Source organism: Carassius gibelio, chromosome B1, assembly GCF_023724105.1.
Source record: "Carassius gibelio isolate Cgi1373 ecotype wild population from Czech Republic chromosome B1, carGib1.2-hapl.c, whole genome shotgun sequence".
NCBI lineage: Eukaryota > Metazoa > Chordata > Actinopteri > Cypriniformes > Cyprinidae > Carassius > Carassius gibelio.
The window spans coordinates 33091118-33108617 of record NC_068396.1 but is presented as its reverse complement, the minus strand read 5'-3'; the positions used below and the strand labels follow the sequence as shown (position 1 = coordinate 33108617).

Sequence of the window (17500 nt, the reverse complement as noted above, 5' to 3'; positions counted from 1 at the left end):
CGAGTCACTCATGTGAACTGATTCAGGATTCACCAAGTCACTAATGTGAACTGATTCAGGATTCACCGAGTCACTCATGTGAACTGATTCAGGATACACTGAGTCACTCCTGTAAACTGATTCAGGATTCACTGAATCACTCCTGTAAACTGATTCAGTATTCACTGAGTCACTCCTGTGAACTGATTCAGGATTCACAGACTCGTTCCTGTAAACTGATTCAGGATTCACAGATTCATTCCTGTGAACTGACCCAGGATTCACAGATTCGTTCCTCTGAACTGATTCAGGATTCACAGACTCGTTCCTGTGAACTGACTCAGGATTCACAGATTCATTCCTCTGAACTGATTCAGGATTCACAGACTCGTTCCTGTGAACTGACTCAGGATTCACAGATTCATTCCTGTGACTGATTCAGGATTCACAGACTCGTTCCTGTAAACTGATTCAGGATTCACAGACTCGTTCCTGTGAACTGATTCAGGATTCACAGACTCGTTCCTGTGAGCTGATTCAGGATTCACAGACTCGTTCCTCTGAACTGATTCAGGATTCACAGACTCGTTCCTGTGAGCTGATTCAGGATTCACAGACTCGTTCCTCTGAACTGACTCAGGATTCACAGATTCGTTCCTCTGAACTGATTCAGGATTCACAGAGTCACTCCTGTGAACTGATTCAGGATTCACAGATTCGTTCCTGTGAGCTGATTCAGGATTCACAGACTCGTTCCTCTGAACTGACTCAGGATTCACAGATTCGTTCCTCTGAACTGATTCAGGATTCACAGAGTCACTCCTGTAAACTGATTCAGGATTCACAGAGTCACTCCTGTGAACTGACTCAGGATTCACAGATTCGTTCCTCTGAACTGATTCAGGATTCACAGACTCGTTCCTGTGAGCTGATTCAGGATTCACAGACTCGTTCCTGTGAGCTGATTCAGGATTCACAGATTCGTTCCTCTGAACTGATTCAGGATTCACAGAGTCACTCCTGTGAACAGATTCAGGATTCACAGACTCGTTCCTGTGAGCTGATTCAGGATTCACAGATTCGTTCCTCTGAACTGATTCAGGATTCACAGACTCGTTCCTGTGAGCTGATTCAGGATTCACAGACTCGTTCCTGTGAGCTGATTCAGGATTCACAGATTCGTTCCTCTGAACTGACTCAGGATTCACAGATTCGTTCCTCTGAACTGATTCAGGATTCACAGAGTCACTCCTGTGAACTGACTCAGGATTCACAGACTCGTTCCTCTGAACTGATTCAGGATTCACCAAGTCGTTTCTGTGAACTGATTCAGGATTCACCAAGTCGTTTCTGTGAACTGATTCAGGATTCACAGACTCGTTCCTGTAAACTGATTCAGGATTCACAGATTCGTTCCTGTGAGCTGATTCAGGATTCACAGACTCGTTCCTGTGAACTGATTCAGGATTCACAGACTCGTTCCTGTAAACTGATTCAGGATTCACAGATTCGTTCCTGTGAGCTGGAGGTATGGAGTGAGGTGAGTGTGTACCTGGCAGCCGTCGTGCGTGGGCTGGATGTAATGTGCGTTCTGCTGCGTCAGCTCCTCTCCGTTGCTGCCTCTGAAGCGCAGCGCGTGTCTGTAGCTGAGGGAGGTGCTGTCGAACCAGCCGTTCGAATTCTGACACACGTATGTGAAGCTCTGACGAGCCGTGGCACTCAAGAGCTTCAGGAAGCCCAGCTGCACAATGTGAACAGGGTTTCCATCCACATCCACATAAGAGAACTACACAACACAGACAGACAGAGTGTGAATGAGAGGATAAAGACACATAACACACACACACACACACACACACACACACCTGTGAGCCCTTCTTAAACTGACTGAACCAGGTTCCTGGTTTCTCTCTGCTCCATGAAGCCATCTTGACCTGGGCACAGTAAACATCATTAACACATTTCTGAACAAAATACAAATAATAGATAATAATGTAAAAGAGTGAATTCATATATATATCCGCAGTCAGTGTGATGTGAGTCTCTCACCGTCTGTACGCTGCTGTGCGGCTGGAAACACGTTTCTCCTTCTGCTGTAAAGTTGCAGAACACTTTAAACGCATCTCTGTGACATCCCTGGTTGGGGTCAATCCAGTAAACTCCTGAGGTCAAAGGTCACACAGAGATCAGATTCAGATACACAGGATGATGATGATGATGATTGCTCCAGTGTTTGTCTGAGTGTGTGTTGTGTTGTGTCGTACCGTCGGGGTACTCGGGGTGGCACATCCACAGCTCTTTGCAGGTGCGGGCAGGACTGTGGTAGGTGCCCAGCGGAGTCCGGAGTCCCTCCACATCCGTCCTCATGGAGGCCAGAGATGCAAACACCTCCTCCATGTCCTTCTCCTCCCCCTGAGCCTCGTCCTGCATCTGTCCGTCCTCCACCGCCGCTCCATCCACATCCGAATGCCTCCTCCTCTTCCCTCGGCCATCCAGCGCCGGAGGAGCCGCCATTCCCACCGCAGGAAGACCCTGGACAGAGATGAGGAGATGTTTAAGTGATTCCTCTCCTGCCATTAGTTTCATCTGAGAATGAGTTCATGGGTGCCTGAGACTCACCGGGGGTCCTGGGGGTCCAGCAGGACCAGGATCACCTCTGGGTCCAATAGGGCCCTAAATAAACCACATCATTCACACAGATCACATGACTTATTCTGTGTCTGCTGCTGTTTATGAACTCACAGACTGATGGCTCTTAATGCACAGATCAGAACAAGTCTGTCCTGCTGTTTACATTCACTCTGATACGATTGGTGTCTAATATCTGTGTTCACATTGACTCCTGACCATCAGTATTTCTCTAGCACGCACATGGTACTAAGCCCTCAGGTTTATAATGGCCGTGCTATTAAAACTTCATTATTATCAACATGGACAAAAGTATCTTTTGAATGCATATAGAGGAACATGTTCGTGGTGACACATCTCAAGTCAAACATTCAGCAGGTCAGTATGAATTGAAGAAATAATCAGTGTGTGTTTCACCTGGTTTCCTTTGGATCCCTTCTGTCCCATGGATCCCTGAAACACAGTGTTACAGACAGAAGCTGTGAGACCAGAACAGACTCAAACACATGCAGAAGACCACGGTGGATCTGAAGTGTGTCCAGACTCACAGACAGTCCTGGTAATCCTGGTGGTCCACTGAGTCCTGGAGGTCCGACTGGTCCCTGTCAGCAGAAACACCATTAGATCAGCTTCTTCATGTGTGTGTGAGTGTGTGTGCGCTTGTCTCTATGAGTGTGTGTGTGTTCACCTCGTCTCCTTTGGCTCCCTGCAGACCCTGGTTTCCCGGCAGTCCTCTATCCCCTTTCTCTCCGAACTCACCCGGTGGCCCAATCAAACCAATCAGACCGCCGTGACCCTGACACACACACAGATATGATGAAATCATGAGCATTTGCTCCGTGTGTGTGTGTGTGTGTGTGGGGGGTGATGTACCTTCTCTCCTTTCTTGCCCGGATCTCCCTTCAGTCCTGCCAGTCCAGCGGGACCCTGCACACATGTAATGAAATCATCAGTCTGACGTCATGTCACAGATCAGAGCATGAGGAGTGTTCCTGAGCCTCACCATCGGCCCCGGGGGTCCTGTTTGACCTGGGGGTCCGTTCAGCCCTTGTTCCCCCTACAACAGAGAGAGAATAAGACATTCATCTATATTAAATCAGCATTCACAGACAAGGATCGCAGAACGGACCCTGGGGGGTGGGGGTGGTTTGCAGAACCTTTAGACACGCTACTAACAGTTAGTAACTTTGTAACTACACGTCAACTAGCAGGTCATTAAAGTAACTAACACTTTATTTTGATGGGACCACAACATACAACACACTGACTACGAACTTATTCTACTAACCCTACACCTAACCTAACAGTGTACTCTGAGAGTTAGTAGACATGTAGTTACGGTGTTAAGTTTACATGATGAGTGCTGCTCTCAAGGGTTTAATAGGCATAACAGAATCATCGTCATTTAGGAATAAGACTGTATCTAAATAGAGCCCTCAGCTCCAGGCCAGCAGGGGGCATCAGTCAGTGTTTGATTCAGATGAGCACAGTGTTTCAAATTTCATGCATGGATGAAGTAACTATAAGACCTTAAATATGCATTTAGAAAACAGGGTGAATTTCCATTTCATTCCGACATTAAGGATATTAATGGATGATGCTGTATGTAAACTCGCTAGTCAAGGAATCTTGTTCAGATGTGTCACATGGGTTTGAGCAGAGAAGAACCTGAGCTCACCGCTGGTCCAGGGATTCCTGGAAGCCCCTGAAGTCCTGCTTTCCCTGGGTTCCCCTGACCGCCCACCGGCCCCGTCTTTCCCATGATGCCTTCGTATCCTGGAGCTCCCTGAACACAGACCCAGAGGCAGCAGAGTGAATGAGACAACCTGCGATTAGTTCTCCAGGACATCCTTTCAAACCTCGTTCATGAGTTTGCTGGAAACGAGCTTTCGCTCTCCTGTGATGCTGCACTCATGTCACATTATAACTCATCCAGTGTGACAGAAAATGAATAAAGATCATCTACAGAATGACTCACCTTGTCTCCTTTTAGCCCAGGCCGCCCCTCTTTTCCAGGAGCACCCAAGTGACCCTAAACACAAACCCGGAGAGACAAAAGCACACAGAAGCTCCACACATACACAAACACAGATGAATCATGTTGTACCTTATCTGATTCCTCACAAACACACACTCACCCTGCGTCCTGGCCTTCCTGGTGGTCCTGGTTCTCCGGAGGGTCCTGGAGGGCCCTAATCACCCGAGTAACGAGAAGGAGAGAGTGGAGACATGATGAGAGATGCTGATGTCTCAACTACACATGCCATACACTACCACTGCCCAACACAGATCCAGAGCCTGGAGCCTCACGCAGAAGAACATCAGCTTACATGAATGTCAGAAACACAAGAGAGACTCACAGATTTGCCTGGATCACCATTATCTCCTTTAGATCCCGGAGTCCCATCGATGCCCTGAGAGAACAGATGAGATCTTTCACCATCAGCACGTCACTTAAAGCGTCATAGACAGTGAAGATACTCACGTTAACACCTGGCTCTCCAGGAGCGCCCATATCTCCAGGAAAACCAATAGGACCCTGTAGAGGGAGATAGACAAGTCAGAGGATGAGTCAGCTAACACACTAGATAATCACACACACACACACACACACATATACTGACCGCATTCCCCTTCGCTCCGTCTTCTCCAGATGTTCCTCTGGCTCCGGGTGAACCTGCAGCTCCAGGTGGTCCTGTGTCTCCTTTCTCACCCTGCTCACCTTTCTCGCCCTGAAAACACACACACACACACACACACACACACAGAGAGAGGTGTCAAGGGTTGCTGTGGTAGTAAAGAAAGTGTTGCAGTGGAATGAAGATCAGAGAAGAGGAGATGGACTCACTGCGCTGCCAGGAACACCAACAGGTCCAGGATCACCAGACTCTCCATCTTCACCCTGTCAATCATAATCAGATATAATAGATGTGTTCTGATCCGATCATGTGATCACCAGCAGGAACATCTGGATGATTTACCTTCTCACCAACTCCACCAGGCTGACCGCGTACTCCATGACGGCCAGGAGGACCCTGAAGCACAAACATGTTTTAGAAAATGCTTAATAAATAAATGTGACTAGTAGAAACTAGTTTAGTAAATGATGGGGGTGCGTGTGTTCACCTGTCCACCAGAGGGCCCCTGAGCTCCTCTAGGCCCAAACTGTCCAGGAGGACCCTGAAAACACACAAACACACACCACGCACATTGAATTTACAGAGAGATCAATAAACGTGATCATGAATGACAGATGAATGGATGAACTCACCAGTAGTCCAGAGTTCCCGCTCTCTCCTTTCTCTCCGGGAGGACCGGGCATCCCCTACACACACACACACACACACACACACACACACACGTATCTGCATTATTTGACGGGCCTCTGTCACACTGACAGCTCATGATTTCTCATTGATTGAGGAGATATGGTTGATGATCAGGTACCTGTAGCCCCCCGGGGCCCCTGGAGCCCTTGAATCCTCTGGAGCCCTCGTCTCCCTTCTGTCCGTACATGCCCTGCTGTCCTGGAGGACCAGGCTCCCCGTCCACACCCTGACACACACACACACACACAATCAAACACACACACTCTGAACCCAGCGAGAGCGTGAAGATGCTCCTCAAACACTCACCGGTGCTCCCGGCTGCCCCTCTGGCCCCTGAGTGCCGATTGGTCCTGGAGGCCCCTGAGAGCAGATTTCAATCATTGGTAACACTGTGGCGTGTGAATGTGATGTGTGTTTTATTTCCGTCACTCACTGATTCTCCTTTGTCTCCTTTGCTGCCTTTCTGTCCTGGAGCGCCAGTTTCTCCCTAACACACAAACACACAGAGGAATTCAACTCTCAACCAATAAATACACTGTGTCATTTTCATTATACATTTTTGAGAAGTTCTATTATCAGGGTGTTTCTAGGGAGTTAATATGTAGTTTCTGAGTGGATTTGAACACTTTTGTTTTCTGGGAAGTTGCCAGGGAGCTCTGTGCTGTTTTTAGTTGTTGTTGAGGACAAAAAAGTCCTCTATAGTTCACAAACATCATCATTACTAGTCACAGATGAACACATGCCCTCATCACCTTGTCTCCATCCTCTCCTGGGGGTCCTGGGGGTCCAGCGGCTCCTGGTAATCCCCCGGGCCCCTGCTCACCATCCTGTCCAGCGGGTCCGATCAGACCCTTATCTCCCTGAACACACAAACACAGTTACACACACACTCTTCATTCACTGCTCATTCATTTCGATCTTCACATGTGGGGGCGTGTCTTACTGGCTCTCCCTTCTCTCCCATTGGTCCAGGGCCACCAATGGTTCCAGGTCGCCCAGGCTGACCAATGGCACCAGCCAGTCCAGAGGGGCCCCGTTCTCCTGTGGGCCCCTGGGAAGAAACACATATATTTGTGACATAATATGTTAATACAATTTCCCATACATATAACATAACACTTTTCTAGGTGATAAGTTTCACTCAAGACTGAAAATAAAACAATATGAGATCATATATATACTGGATGTGTTTTTGTGAGATTACTGGAAGAGATTACGTACAGAAGGTCCAGGGGGCCCGATCGGCCCCACCCCTCCCTTTAATCCGACTGGCCCCTACACAAGAGAGCACAGGTCAATCAGAAGCCCAACAGAGAACAGCTAACAGAACAATCCTAAATCAGCTGGACACAGTATCCTATAAGCTACCATGGCACCCGGTGCTCCACGACTTCCACGGAAACCTTTCAGACCCGCTGGACCGCTCTTTCCTGAAGTACCTGGACCTCCAGGGTCACCCTGATGACCAAACACACACATTATAAGTTAGGGTAAGGGTTATTATTAAGAATGAAGTTACAGGTGGAAAGAGCGTGATGGTTTTCCCACCTTTGCACCCTCCTTTCCAGCGACTCCAGGTAAACCTTGCTCTCCAGCAGGTCCGGCGGTGCCCGGGTGTCCTCTCTCTCCCATCGGTCCAGTTTCTCCTGTATTACCCTGCAACAAATTCACCAACAATCAGAACAACTGCTGTGGCCTTTCTATTGAACTAAAAGAGCTCAAAAGCTTCAAAGATACTGGATCCACTCATTCAATAAGACTGATTCCCGAATCGATGAGCTCACCTGCGGCCCAACAACCCCAGCTGGTCCTGGAGGACCCGTCTTGCCTTGGAAACCCTGTCAGGAATCAAACAGCAGCTGAACAACAGACCATCAAACACTACACAAACACAACCTCACACAGGCTCAATACTAAGCTAACGGAAGCACATAAAAACCAAAAACACATATTTGTATTAACATGTATTGTATGTATTCATTAATATACTGGTGCATTACAGATTTACTTCACACTAAGTATTAAAGGGTTAACTCATTCAGCAATCACATCCACTGTGTAGTTTGTACAAGCCTGTGTGTAGATGTTCCCAGACTCACCGGCTCCCCCCGCTGGCCTGGATGACCCGGCAGACCGTCCTTCCCAGCAGGCCCCTGCACACACCAACATGCTCGGGATTACATCACAGTACGCTGACATGTGTTGTCTTATTACATGAGGTAAAGGCGAGGGTCACTCACATTGGGTCCCTTGGGGCCCACCTCACCTACACGTCCCTGAGGCCCTTGTGGACCCTGCAGTAACAACATTGAATCACATGATCAAATTACTTGATTAGTCACATAATGTTTGAATCTCTCTATATGTGTGTGATATTCTCTTACTCTCTCTCCTGTGGACCCTGGGGGGCCATCATGTCCTGAAGACCCCTAGAACAAAGACAGTTTGCTCCTTTACAGTTATTTCAACAAGATGAACGATGTCCAGAATAGACGGATTATGGTGATGAAAGGCTTCATGACTGCTGATGTGATACAGACACTTCAGCTCATTCATTGTTTGTTTCTGTGTGTGCTGAAGGCCTGATATGACCTCTGACCTTGTCTCCTGATTTCCCAGTGGGTCCTTTTGCACCCCTAGCTCCTCGAGCCCCCTGACAACACACACACACACACATTAATGATGTTGGATGTGACTGATGTGGGGCGCTGACCATCATCAGTGTGGACAGAGACACTCACATTAGGTCCCCTCTGACCGGCGGCCCCTGCAGGACCCGGTGGACCCTGCGAAACACATTATACTCACATGAGTGCACATGTATATACTTATATATATGACAGTTTGTCTCTTTTGAGTGATGGAACCAAGCAGTGACCTTCTTCCCCTTTTCTCCTGGAACGCCGACAGGACCTGGAAAACCATCAGCACCCTGAGGGAGACCACCACAAGACCAGCCGTTATTCTCCTGTACGACTCAAACATTCACCCATTCATCATCAGCTCGTGCTCCTCTCACCTTCAGGCCCTGACGGCCTGGGTAACCCGGCAAACCTGGGACACCCAGCTTTCCCTAAGAGGACAGGAGGGATACAATCAGAAAAGATGAAGGAAAGAAGAAGATGTGTGTGCTAAAAGGGTATTTGATCGTTTGTACTGATTATGTTGTAGCAGACTATTTGACCTTTTCTCCAGCGATGCCTGCGGGTCCAGGTTCACCCAAGGGACCACTCTGTCCTTTGGGGCCCTCAGGACCGTCCTCACCGCGCATCCCTGGAGCACCCAGGTCTCCCTGACAGTTACAGATGGGGTTAACGGTATGTTTTAGTCAGTGTGTGTATGTGTTTCATTAGTGTGTGTGTCTGCATGTTATTACAATGTCTCCTTTAGCTCCCATTTCTCCTTTGGCTCCTGGGAAACCATCTTCACCCTGAACACAACACACACATACATGACAACCAATCAAACTCAGTTCACATGCTTCAGAAACCCCTGAAAAACACAATCTAAACTAACCACATCTGGACATGTGATGATGTCTCAGAATGTCTGGAGATGTGATATCTGAAGCTCTGTGATGATCCTTGCTGAGGAGATGATCACACAATATTTGAGATATCAGAAGATGTGCTGGTGTCTGGGCATGTTACGCTATCTGCAGATGCACTGATGTTAGGGTTTCATGATGTCTGGAGATGTGATATCTGAAGATCTAATGGTGTCTGAGGATGTTATGATATCTGGACATGTGGTGATCACTGGAGATATGGTGATGTTTAGACTGAACATCTCACCTTCTCTCCTTTACTGCCCTTCAGTCCTCTGAGCCCATCAGCACCCTAAAACACAGACACACACAGTCAATAAAACACACACACACAGACACACACACACACACAGACACACACACACGGTCACACACAGACACACACACACACACACACACACACACACACACACACAGACACACACACACAGTCACGCTCACACACACACACACACACACAGTAGGATGTGACAGAGAGCGATCAGTACTTTGACTCCTCTGGGTCCAGGATATCCCACAGGCCCCTGAACACCTGCTGTACCCTAGCGGAAGCACACACACAATAGCAATCAGTGAGGTGAACACAAGGACACTAATACGCTGACACCACACACTCGATTGAGCATCTCACCGGCAGGCCTTTCTCTCCGGGTGACCCCTCTCGTCCTGGATGACCCTGTGTGCAGTGACATCATGAGGAACAGCAGGGGGCAGCACTGATCAACAACACATGTGTTCAACACTCACCGGTGGGCCGTCGACACCAGGTAACCCCTTCATCCCCTTCTTCCCCTGAGGACCCTGAGCCAGAGGAAGACACCTGTTAAAGTCTGCTCCACCTGGAGATCTTTCACACCAGGAACTGTGTGGACAGGGTTCTTCTAGCATATTTTCCCCAAACCCTGCTCACAGGAGTCAGTATTAGCTCATCATTTCTAGTAATGGAGAGAGCGCACCTTTTCTCCTGGTAACCCGACTGCTCCCTGAGGTCCAGGAAAACCCTGCAGAACAGAAGAAAGTGTGTCAGGAGTGTGTGTGTGTGTGTGTGTGAGAGATTTCTGTGAGTGTGTGTACCTGGAATCCTGGGTTCCCCTGCTGTCCTGGAGCTCCAGGTTCTCCAGGTGGACCCTGTGTGAAGACCAGAAGAGTGTGTGATGATGACCTGCGGCTCCAGGGTCTGCCTTCGTTTTTTTTTATTTGGTACTGTTCTATGAGTTCCACTCATAATGTTATCAGGAATTTTAAACATAGGAGTAATAGTCTATTTTCTGTTCTGTTTTTAACCCCTTCATCAGAAGGCTCTGTTTGAACAGATGTGGAGGATTGTAGACTCAGAAGTAAACACACTGCTGTGATTGGCTAACAGTTGTGTATGATTGAGAGAGTACGTTCCTCACTGATGGACGCTGCTGTGATTTAGGTCAAAAACACATAAATATTAAATATATATCAAACAATCTGTTTAACAGACAAAGCAATAGTGATCCCGTAATAAACAGTTACTCTCACTTGTGTGTTGAGACATGACTGTCAGATCCTATACTGTCGCACAGCATCGCCTTTTAGTTTCAATTTTTCTGAGAATCCTGAGAAATTGTGTCTTGTTTGTAAAGCAGTCTGCAGTAAAATGAAGGACTGAGTTCTTAATGACGTGGCCTGGATCTTCATTAAAAATAGAATTCATCTATTCTTTCCTAACGCTGGGCTCAGAAGGATGGCGGTGCAAACACTTTTCCACAGCTCGGCACTGAAAAGCGTCTTGCAGTTCTCAGAGCATCTTTATAGTTTGGTTTCTGTGTAGACATGTGTTCACCTCTGTTGTAAACACTGTGTGAGTTAGTTTGCAGAGCTAAACAGCAGTAGGCGGGGCTAAACAGAGAGGGATGTAGAATCAGTGGGCGGGGCTAAACACAGAGGGATGTAGAATCAGTGGGCGGGGCCAAACAGAAAGGGATGTAGAATCAGTGGGCGGGGCCAAACAGAAAGGGATGTAGAATCAGTGGGCGGGGCTAAACAGAAAGGGATATAGAATCAGTGGGCGGGGCTAAACAGAAAGGGATATAGAATCAGTGGGCGGGGCTAAACAGGCAGTGCTGTAGAAGCAGGCGTTGATGATCTTCTGCAGAGGCGGTGCTTATCCACACTATTACATCATAGAGTAGAACATTCCACAAGCAGACTGCCTTCAGTATAAGTACAAAGTACTGAGTTCAGAAAATCACAGGATGTTTTTATAGTACCATGACCTCTTATATGTCAAAAGATCAAGGGAATTTTAGTTTCTCAGTTCATGACCCCTTTTATTCATCTCAGATCAGCAGTACTCACCATGTTTCCTTTTGAACCCTGAACTCCATCAACTCCACGAATACCCTGGCAAACACACACACACACACACACACACACATGATCCATATGACGCTTTATTGTGACCTGTAGTCTGAGGAAGTCAGCCGTATCATATGAACACAATGAGACCCAAACACACAGAATGAGGAGTTTATCCACTCACCTGCTGTCCTGGAGGACCAGGAAGACCCCTCTGACCCGTCAGCCCTGCTAGACCCTAACACACACACACACACACACACATCACTGAGGAATCTCTGTTAACACACAATCAGTCCCTGACACACACGTCAGAGGATCAATGAAGAGCAATACTTCACAGTACGAGTGAACACATACAGGCTCTCCTGGCTGACCCCTGGGCCCCGGCTGACCATCTGAACCCTGGGAAACACACACACATTCACTCTGAACCTGAGCAAAGACAGACAGACTGACAGAAGTCACTGAAGAATAGAGAAGAAATGTTCACGGACCTTTTCTCCAGGACCTCCTGGAGGACCGACCGGCCCCTTCTTCCCTTGATCTCCCTGCACACACACACACACACACACACACACAGGTGAATGTTTCTGGTCTGAGGTTCACACTGAGGTTAATGAGTGTTAATGGAGAGTGTGTTACCCGGTGACCCTTGTTTCCAGGCAGACCCGGTAACCCATCAAACCCTCGGTCACCCTGAAAACAGCACACACACACAGACAGAAATCACCTCACACACACACTCAGCAGATCTGCATTTGTGTTTACAAGACTTCAGCAGAGAAACATTCTACGACTGCATGAAGGAGATATCAATCAACACACACAGCGGACCCATGAGATTATATTCAGCTCATCTCTGACATGTGCTGTTGTGCTGATGGAGGCTCAGTGTGAGGGACAGCGTGTGATTGGTCAGATCTGTCAAACTGAGATCAGACTCAGTTCAAGAGCCGACAGTATAACTTACTTTAGTTCCAGTCTCTCCTGGTTCACCTCTGGCTCCGTCGATCCCACCGCGCCCCTGGACACACACACACACACACACACACACACACACACACACAGGTGTGTTTCAGGTGTTCACACAGGTATCTGATGGTGTTTGCAGTGTTTAGATGAAACTCACCCTCTTTCCTGGTTTACCATTCAATCCCGGAGCCCCCGGCAGCCCACGAGGACCCTAAAGACACACGATAATAATCAGAAATGTTTCTTGAGCAGTAAATCATCATATTATTCTGATTTCTGAAGATCATGTGACACTGAAGACTGGAGGAATGATGCTGAAAATACAGCGGAGCATCACAGAAATACATTACACTTTAACACAGATTGAATTTTGATCAAGTAAATGCTGCTTCGGTGACTTCTCTCATTAAGCATCTGAGTTCTTGCAGACTTCTGACTGGTGGTGTATGTGTATTTGATCAGGTGAGCGTCTGGTCTCCTACCGGAGGTCCTGGGAACCCATGATCACCCTTCAGACCGCGCGGGCCCGGAGATCCCTGACAAACACACACACACACACACATCAAACTCAACTCTCAGTCTGCTGCTGAGTTTATTTTAGCTCAGTTGTTTGTGTAATTGTGCAGATGAAGGTACAGCTAAATGAAGAAGCATGAAGACATGCAGAGTCTGACTGAAGAACACACACACAGACACAGAGGGCTTCTCACACACACTCACTCGTCTGGATGGAGTTAACAACTTTAACACTAAACCTTCTGCAGTTTTACAATGTTTTGTCAGGTTTATGTCACTTTTAGCTACAAAATTGTCCCCAAACTCCACACACACACTCACACACACACACAGTGAAATACTAAGACTTGTTGACTGTAGTGTTGGAATATCAGGTTGTGCTGACTGAGAACACTCACCAGAGGTCCTGGGCGTCCCGTGAGTCCTAAGGGTCCCGGCGGTCCTTTCAGAGAGAGCTGAGACACAAACAGCAGAACTGGAGTGATGCACACCTCATGTGTAGTCATGTAAATCCTGATGTTATGCTCCTAAAAGCATCTTCAGGACAGAGAGAGTAGACTCTGACCTTAGTGTGCTGCAGGATGGCTTGAGCTTGAGCTTCTTGAGCTGATATGACAGGACCGTGACGAGCGTCCCCGCCGGACTGGAACTAACACACACACACACACACACACACAGATTCAGTACTGGTTCATTTAACCATCAGTCATTGGCTTCCATGTGTTCATTGAAATGCAATCAATAATCATACACAAGTGTTCAAAAGTGTGGGGTCAATTAGATTTATACAAGTCTCTTTTCCTCTCAAGTCAGCATTCATTTGATCAAAAGTGCAGTAAACAAATGAATGAATTAATTAATAATTTATTTTTCAGGATTCACAGATGAACAGAAAGTTCAGAAGAACAGCATTTATTACAGATAGAAATCTACTGTAACATTATACAGTTCTTTCTGACCCCAAACGTCTGAACGGTCAGCAAACATCAAACCAGTGTCTCTGTACGGACACACACCGGTAACATCAGCAGGTTCCCTGGAGGTCCAGGAATCCCATCAGCCCCTGCAAGCCCCTGCCGGCCCTCGGGGCCCTAATGAGAGGAGACAGACGAGTGTGTAATATCAGCCTTGAGCCTGATGACCACGACGAGTGTGTGTGTGTGTGTGTGTCTCACCGGGTCTCCTGGATCTCCGATCGGCCCCGGGGGTCCCATAGGGCCGTGTTCACCCGGCGGCCCCTGTGTGAAACAACAGAAACACACGTCTGTGTCTGACACACACACAATCACACAGAGAGCTGTGATGAGAGGTCACCTCAGCACCAGGCAGACCCGGGGGTCCCATGATCAGCGTCCCCTCTCCCAGCAGCGCCGGCTCACCCTTCTGACCCTTCTCTGGACCGACAGCCTGCCAGAAGACCACAGACACATGACACACACCTGCAGGAGACACTCAGACAGAGACACACACCTGACACACACCTGAGCGCTGAAGAACTGCTCCTGTCTCTCCGCAGGACGATACTCATAGTCCTCATACTCCTGATACTCAGTGTACTCCTTAAAATACTCCGTCTCGTTCTCAGTGTCCTCGTACTCCACTATCTGACACACACACACACACACACACACACACACGCACGCACACACACACACACACACACGCACACACACACACACACAAATGTTATTACAGTCAGCTAGAATCAACTAAAATTAAAACCATAAACATACTTAAAAAAATTTAAATACTATTCCAGAGCAGTTGGGACATTTTATAAAATGCAATAAAATCAAGAATCTGTGATTTGTTCATTCTCTTTGAATTTTGTTTAATTTACAAAAGCACAAATAAAGGATTTCCAAAGTTTTCACTGACCAATGTAAATGTATTTTGTAAATGAGAACAAATGTAGTTTATGACGGCTGCAACACACTCCAGGAAGGTTTCAGGATATCCACATTAAACAGTTCTGAACCGGCTGACAGTAAGCAGGTGAACCGCTAATAGCTCAAGATATCATGTTTGTGTGTCTTTACAAGCAAAGCTGGATCACGGCTAATCATTTCACGAGAGAAAAATCACTTTAGTCAATGCAAAGGCACAAAGAATTTATGTCGTTCATCCAGTACCATATGTAATAATGTGAAAGATTGAGGGAGTCCAGAGAAATCCCAGTACATGTAGCACAAGGCGGGAAACCTCAGTGGAATGTGCTTGACCTCTGACCCCTCAGATGATATTGCATAAGAAAGCGTGATGCTGCGGTGTTAAATATAGCCACATGGGCTCAGTAGTACATCAGAACACCGCTGTCACTAAACACAGTCTGCTGCAGAGTCTCTGTTACTCCGACAGAAAGCTGCACATCTAGAGTCAACACTAAGAGACACTGAACATGTGTGCTGTGCTCAGATGAGTCCACAGTCCTGAAGAGCACAGGGAGCATCCAGACTTTCATCACACACAGACACAAGAGCAGACATCTCTCATGGTTCATGAGTGCAGCAGAGCTCAGTTACTATCCTCAATCACTAACAAATACTGTCATTAAAAGAAAAGTCGCTGTGACACAGTGTTAATCTTGTCTCCGTCCCAACCTTTTTTTTTAATGAATTAGATAAGGTCTTGATTAGAGAATGAACAAATCACAGATGCTTGATTTTATTACATTTTAAATAAGTAAAAAAAAAATGCTGACAACAGGCCAAAATAGGATAGTGATAAAGTTTAAAATGTAAAATGACAAGACATTATTATTTGGGGTAAAACTAATTAGTCTTTTAATATGTCATGAATTGATTATTGTGGTAAATACGCAGATTACACTGAGTTAGATTTCAGCAGAGTTTCTCTCACCTCGTACTCGGTGGCGTTGTCTCCCGCAGGCGACACTGACAGGTCACTGTAGAGGTCATTGTAAAGGTCATCTTCAAACTCCTCTTCGATTGGCTTCCTCGGAGGCTTCTTGACCTGCAACACACACCAGACACACTTCTTTTCCATTCGTTTAAAACAGTCATCATTAATGAGTTAATCCATGAACCAAACCAACCAGCCACGAGGAGGATCACAACATTACAAACTCTGATCAGGAACATCAGGTGAAACGACAGACACAAGACTGTGAACTTAATGTCTTTAGCTAAGAGGACAAGGACAACAATCTTCTGTATGTTTGCTGAAGATTTCTCAATCAGTGTTGAAATCATGCAGGGTTATGGCATCAATCCCTGACTAACAAGCTCGTCGCTCACCGCGGGTCTGTCTTTGAAGGTTTACGAGTTATCAGTAAAATCAGCTCCTCTGTGGAGAAGATAAGAGAGCGATGTTTGTGCAGCTGTAAATCAGACACACAGCAGCTGACAGAAACACTGGCAGCAGTCCTCGACAACATGTTTAACACCGTCCTCACCACCGAGCCAAAGAACAGACATCAATATTCATGACAGAGACCTTCATCAGTGCACAAATACTGCTGTGTATCTGAGTGAACTGTTCATGTTAATGAGCTACCTCCACGGGGTCCAGCGATAGGCTGTTGTAGGTGAGGGCGGAGTCACAGTCAGGAATGTGGGTGTGGCAGTAATCAGCAGCAGCTCTGGGGTCTGGAGCGATTAACAGCTGCTGGATCTCACCCTGAAACACACACACACATTAATACACACACACACACACACACATCAACACACACACACTCACCTCAAACACTTCTTCATCCAGGAGTCTGGTCCCGAACACCGTCACTCCGTCCGTGCTGACCCTAGGCTCAGGGCCTCTGGGAAGGTCAAGGGTCGCCACTTTCTGACAGTCCAGGTAGAGCGTGACCTTCTGACCTTCCACGCTGTAGGCCACTCTGTGCCACCTGTCGGGTCAGAGGTCACAGTGTCATCCATCGGCACACATCAGAGTGAATCCAGCGAACACCTGCAGGCTGACTGATGAGCTTCCAAGGGTTAAATCAGCCAAAAATGTGACTCGTGCTCCATATTTCAAGTCTTCTGTAGTCACACCATAATTTGTGAGAGGAACAGACTCAAAGTGATTCAGTCACGACCTTCTGCTCCAATGAACTGAACTCAGAAACCAGTTGATTCAGACTGACTCACACGAACAAATCAGTTCATGAATCAGACACTGACCGACTCTCGCTGGTGAGGTTCATCAAACCGAATCAAAACTGAACTACTGCAGAGCT

General features: G+C 47.2%; 1 protein-coding gene across 2 annotated transcripts in view; it reads right to left on the bottom strand.

Annotated features, from left to right (window-relative positions):
• col5a3b (collagen, type V, alpha 3b) overlaps positions 1-17500 on the bottom strand; it is a 24451-nt gene that overhangs the window by 818 nt on the left and 6133 nt on the right. For both annotated transcript variants that reach the window (XM_052546524.1, XM_052546525.1), the window contains exons 4-64: positions 17005-17167; positions 16819-16941; positions 16162-16275; positions 14784-14906; positions 14617-14709; positions 14478-14540; positions 14319-14393; positions 13868-13951; positions 13701-13757; positions 13269-13322; positions 12944-12997; positions 12785-12838; positions 12457-12510; positions 12309-12362; positions 12172-12216; positions 11996-12049; positions 11812-11856; positions 10558-10611; positions 10440-10484; positions 10231-10284; positions 10115-10159; positions 9972-10025; positions 9731-9775; positions 9313-9366; positions 9121-9228; positions 8956-9009; positions 8815-8868; positions 8678-8722; positions 8536-8589; positions 8321-8365; positions 8177-8230; positions 8036-8089; positions 7721-7774; positions 7485-7592; positions 7305-7394; positions 7158-7211; positions 6880-6987; positions 6689-6796; positions 6370-6423; positions 6243-6296; positions 6055-6162; positions 5879-5932; positions 5734-5787; positions 5589-5642; positions 5456-5509; positions 5232-5339; positions 5093-5146; positions 4968-5021; positions 4746-4799; positions 4586-4639; positions 4286-4393; positions 3611-3664; positions 3481-3534; positions 3296-3403; positions 3156-3209; positions 3025-3060; positions 2599-2652; positions 2244-2511; positions 2029-2141; positions 1845-1913; positions 1532-1765 (exon numbers count right to left, since the gene is read on the bottom strand). In XM_052546524.1, the coding sequence (XP_052402484.1) occupies positions 1532-1765; positions 1845-1913; positions 2029-2141; positions 2244-2511; positions 2599-2652; positions 3025-3060; positions 3156-3209; positions 3296-3403; positions 3481-3534; positions 3611-3664; positions 4286-4393; positions 4586-4639; positions 4746-4799; positions 4968-5021; positions 5093-5146; positions 5232-5339; positions 5456-5509; positions 5589-5642; positions 5734-5787; positions 5879-5932; positions 6055-6162; positions 6243-6296; positions 6370-6423; positions 6689-6796; positions 6880-6987; positions 7158-7211; positions 7305-7394; positions 7485-7592; positions 7721-7774; positions 8036-8089; positions 8177-8230; positions 8321-8365; positions 8536-8589; positions 8678-8722; positions 8815-8868; positions 8956-9009; positions 9121-9228; positions 9313-9366; positions 9731-9775; positions 9972-10025; positions 10115-10159; positions 10231-10284; positions 10440-10484; positions 10558-10611; positions 11812-11856; positions 11996-12049; positions 12172-12216; positions 12309-12362; positions 12457-12510; positions 12785-12838; positions 12944-12997; positions 13269-13322; positions 13701-13757; positions 13868-13951; positions 14319-14393; positions 14478-14540; positions 14617-14709; positions 14784-14906; positions 16162-16275; positions 16819-16941; positions 17005-17167 (4558 nt within the window). The remainder of the gene's footprint in view (positions 1-1531; positions 1766-1844; positions 1914-2028; positions 2142-2243; positions 2512-2598; positions 2653-3024; positions 3061-3155; positions 3210-3295; positions 3404-3480; positions 3535-3610; positions 3665-4285; positions 4394-4585; positions 4640-4745; positions 4800-4967; positions 5022-5092; positions 5147-5231; positions 5340-5455; positions 5510-5588; positions 5643-5733; positions 5788-5878; positions 5933-6054; positions 6163-6242; positions 6297-6369; positions 6424-6688; positions 6797-6879; positions 6988-7157; positions 7212-7304; positions 7395-7484; positions 7593-7720; positions 7775-8035; positions 8090-8176; positions 8231-8320; positions 8366-8535; positions 8590-8677; positions 8723-8814; positions 8869-8955; positions 9010-9120; positions 9229-9312; positions 9367-9730; positions 9776-9971; positions 10026-10114; positions 10160-10230; positions 10285-10439; positions 10485-10557; positions 10612-11811; positions 11857-11995; positions 12050-12171; positions 12217-12308; positions 12363-12456; positions 12511-12784; positions 12839-12943; positions 12998-13268; positions 13323-13700; positions 13758-13867; positions 13952-14318; positions 14394-14477; positions 14541-14616; positions 14710-14783; positions 14907-16161; positions 16276-16818; positions 16942-17004; positions 17168-17500) is intronic.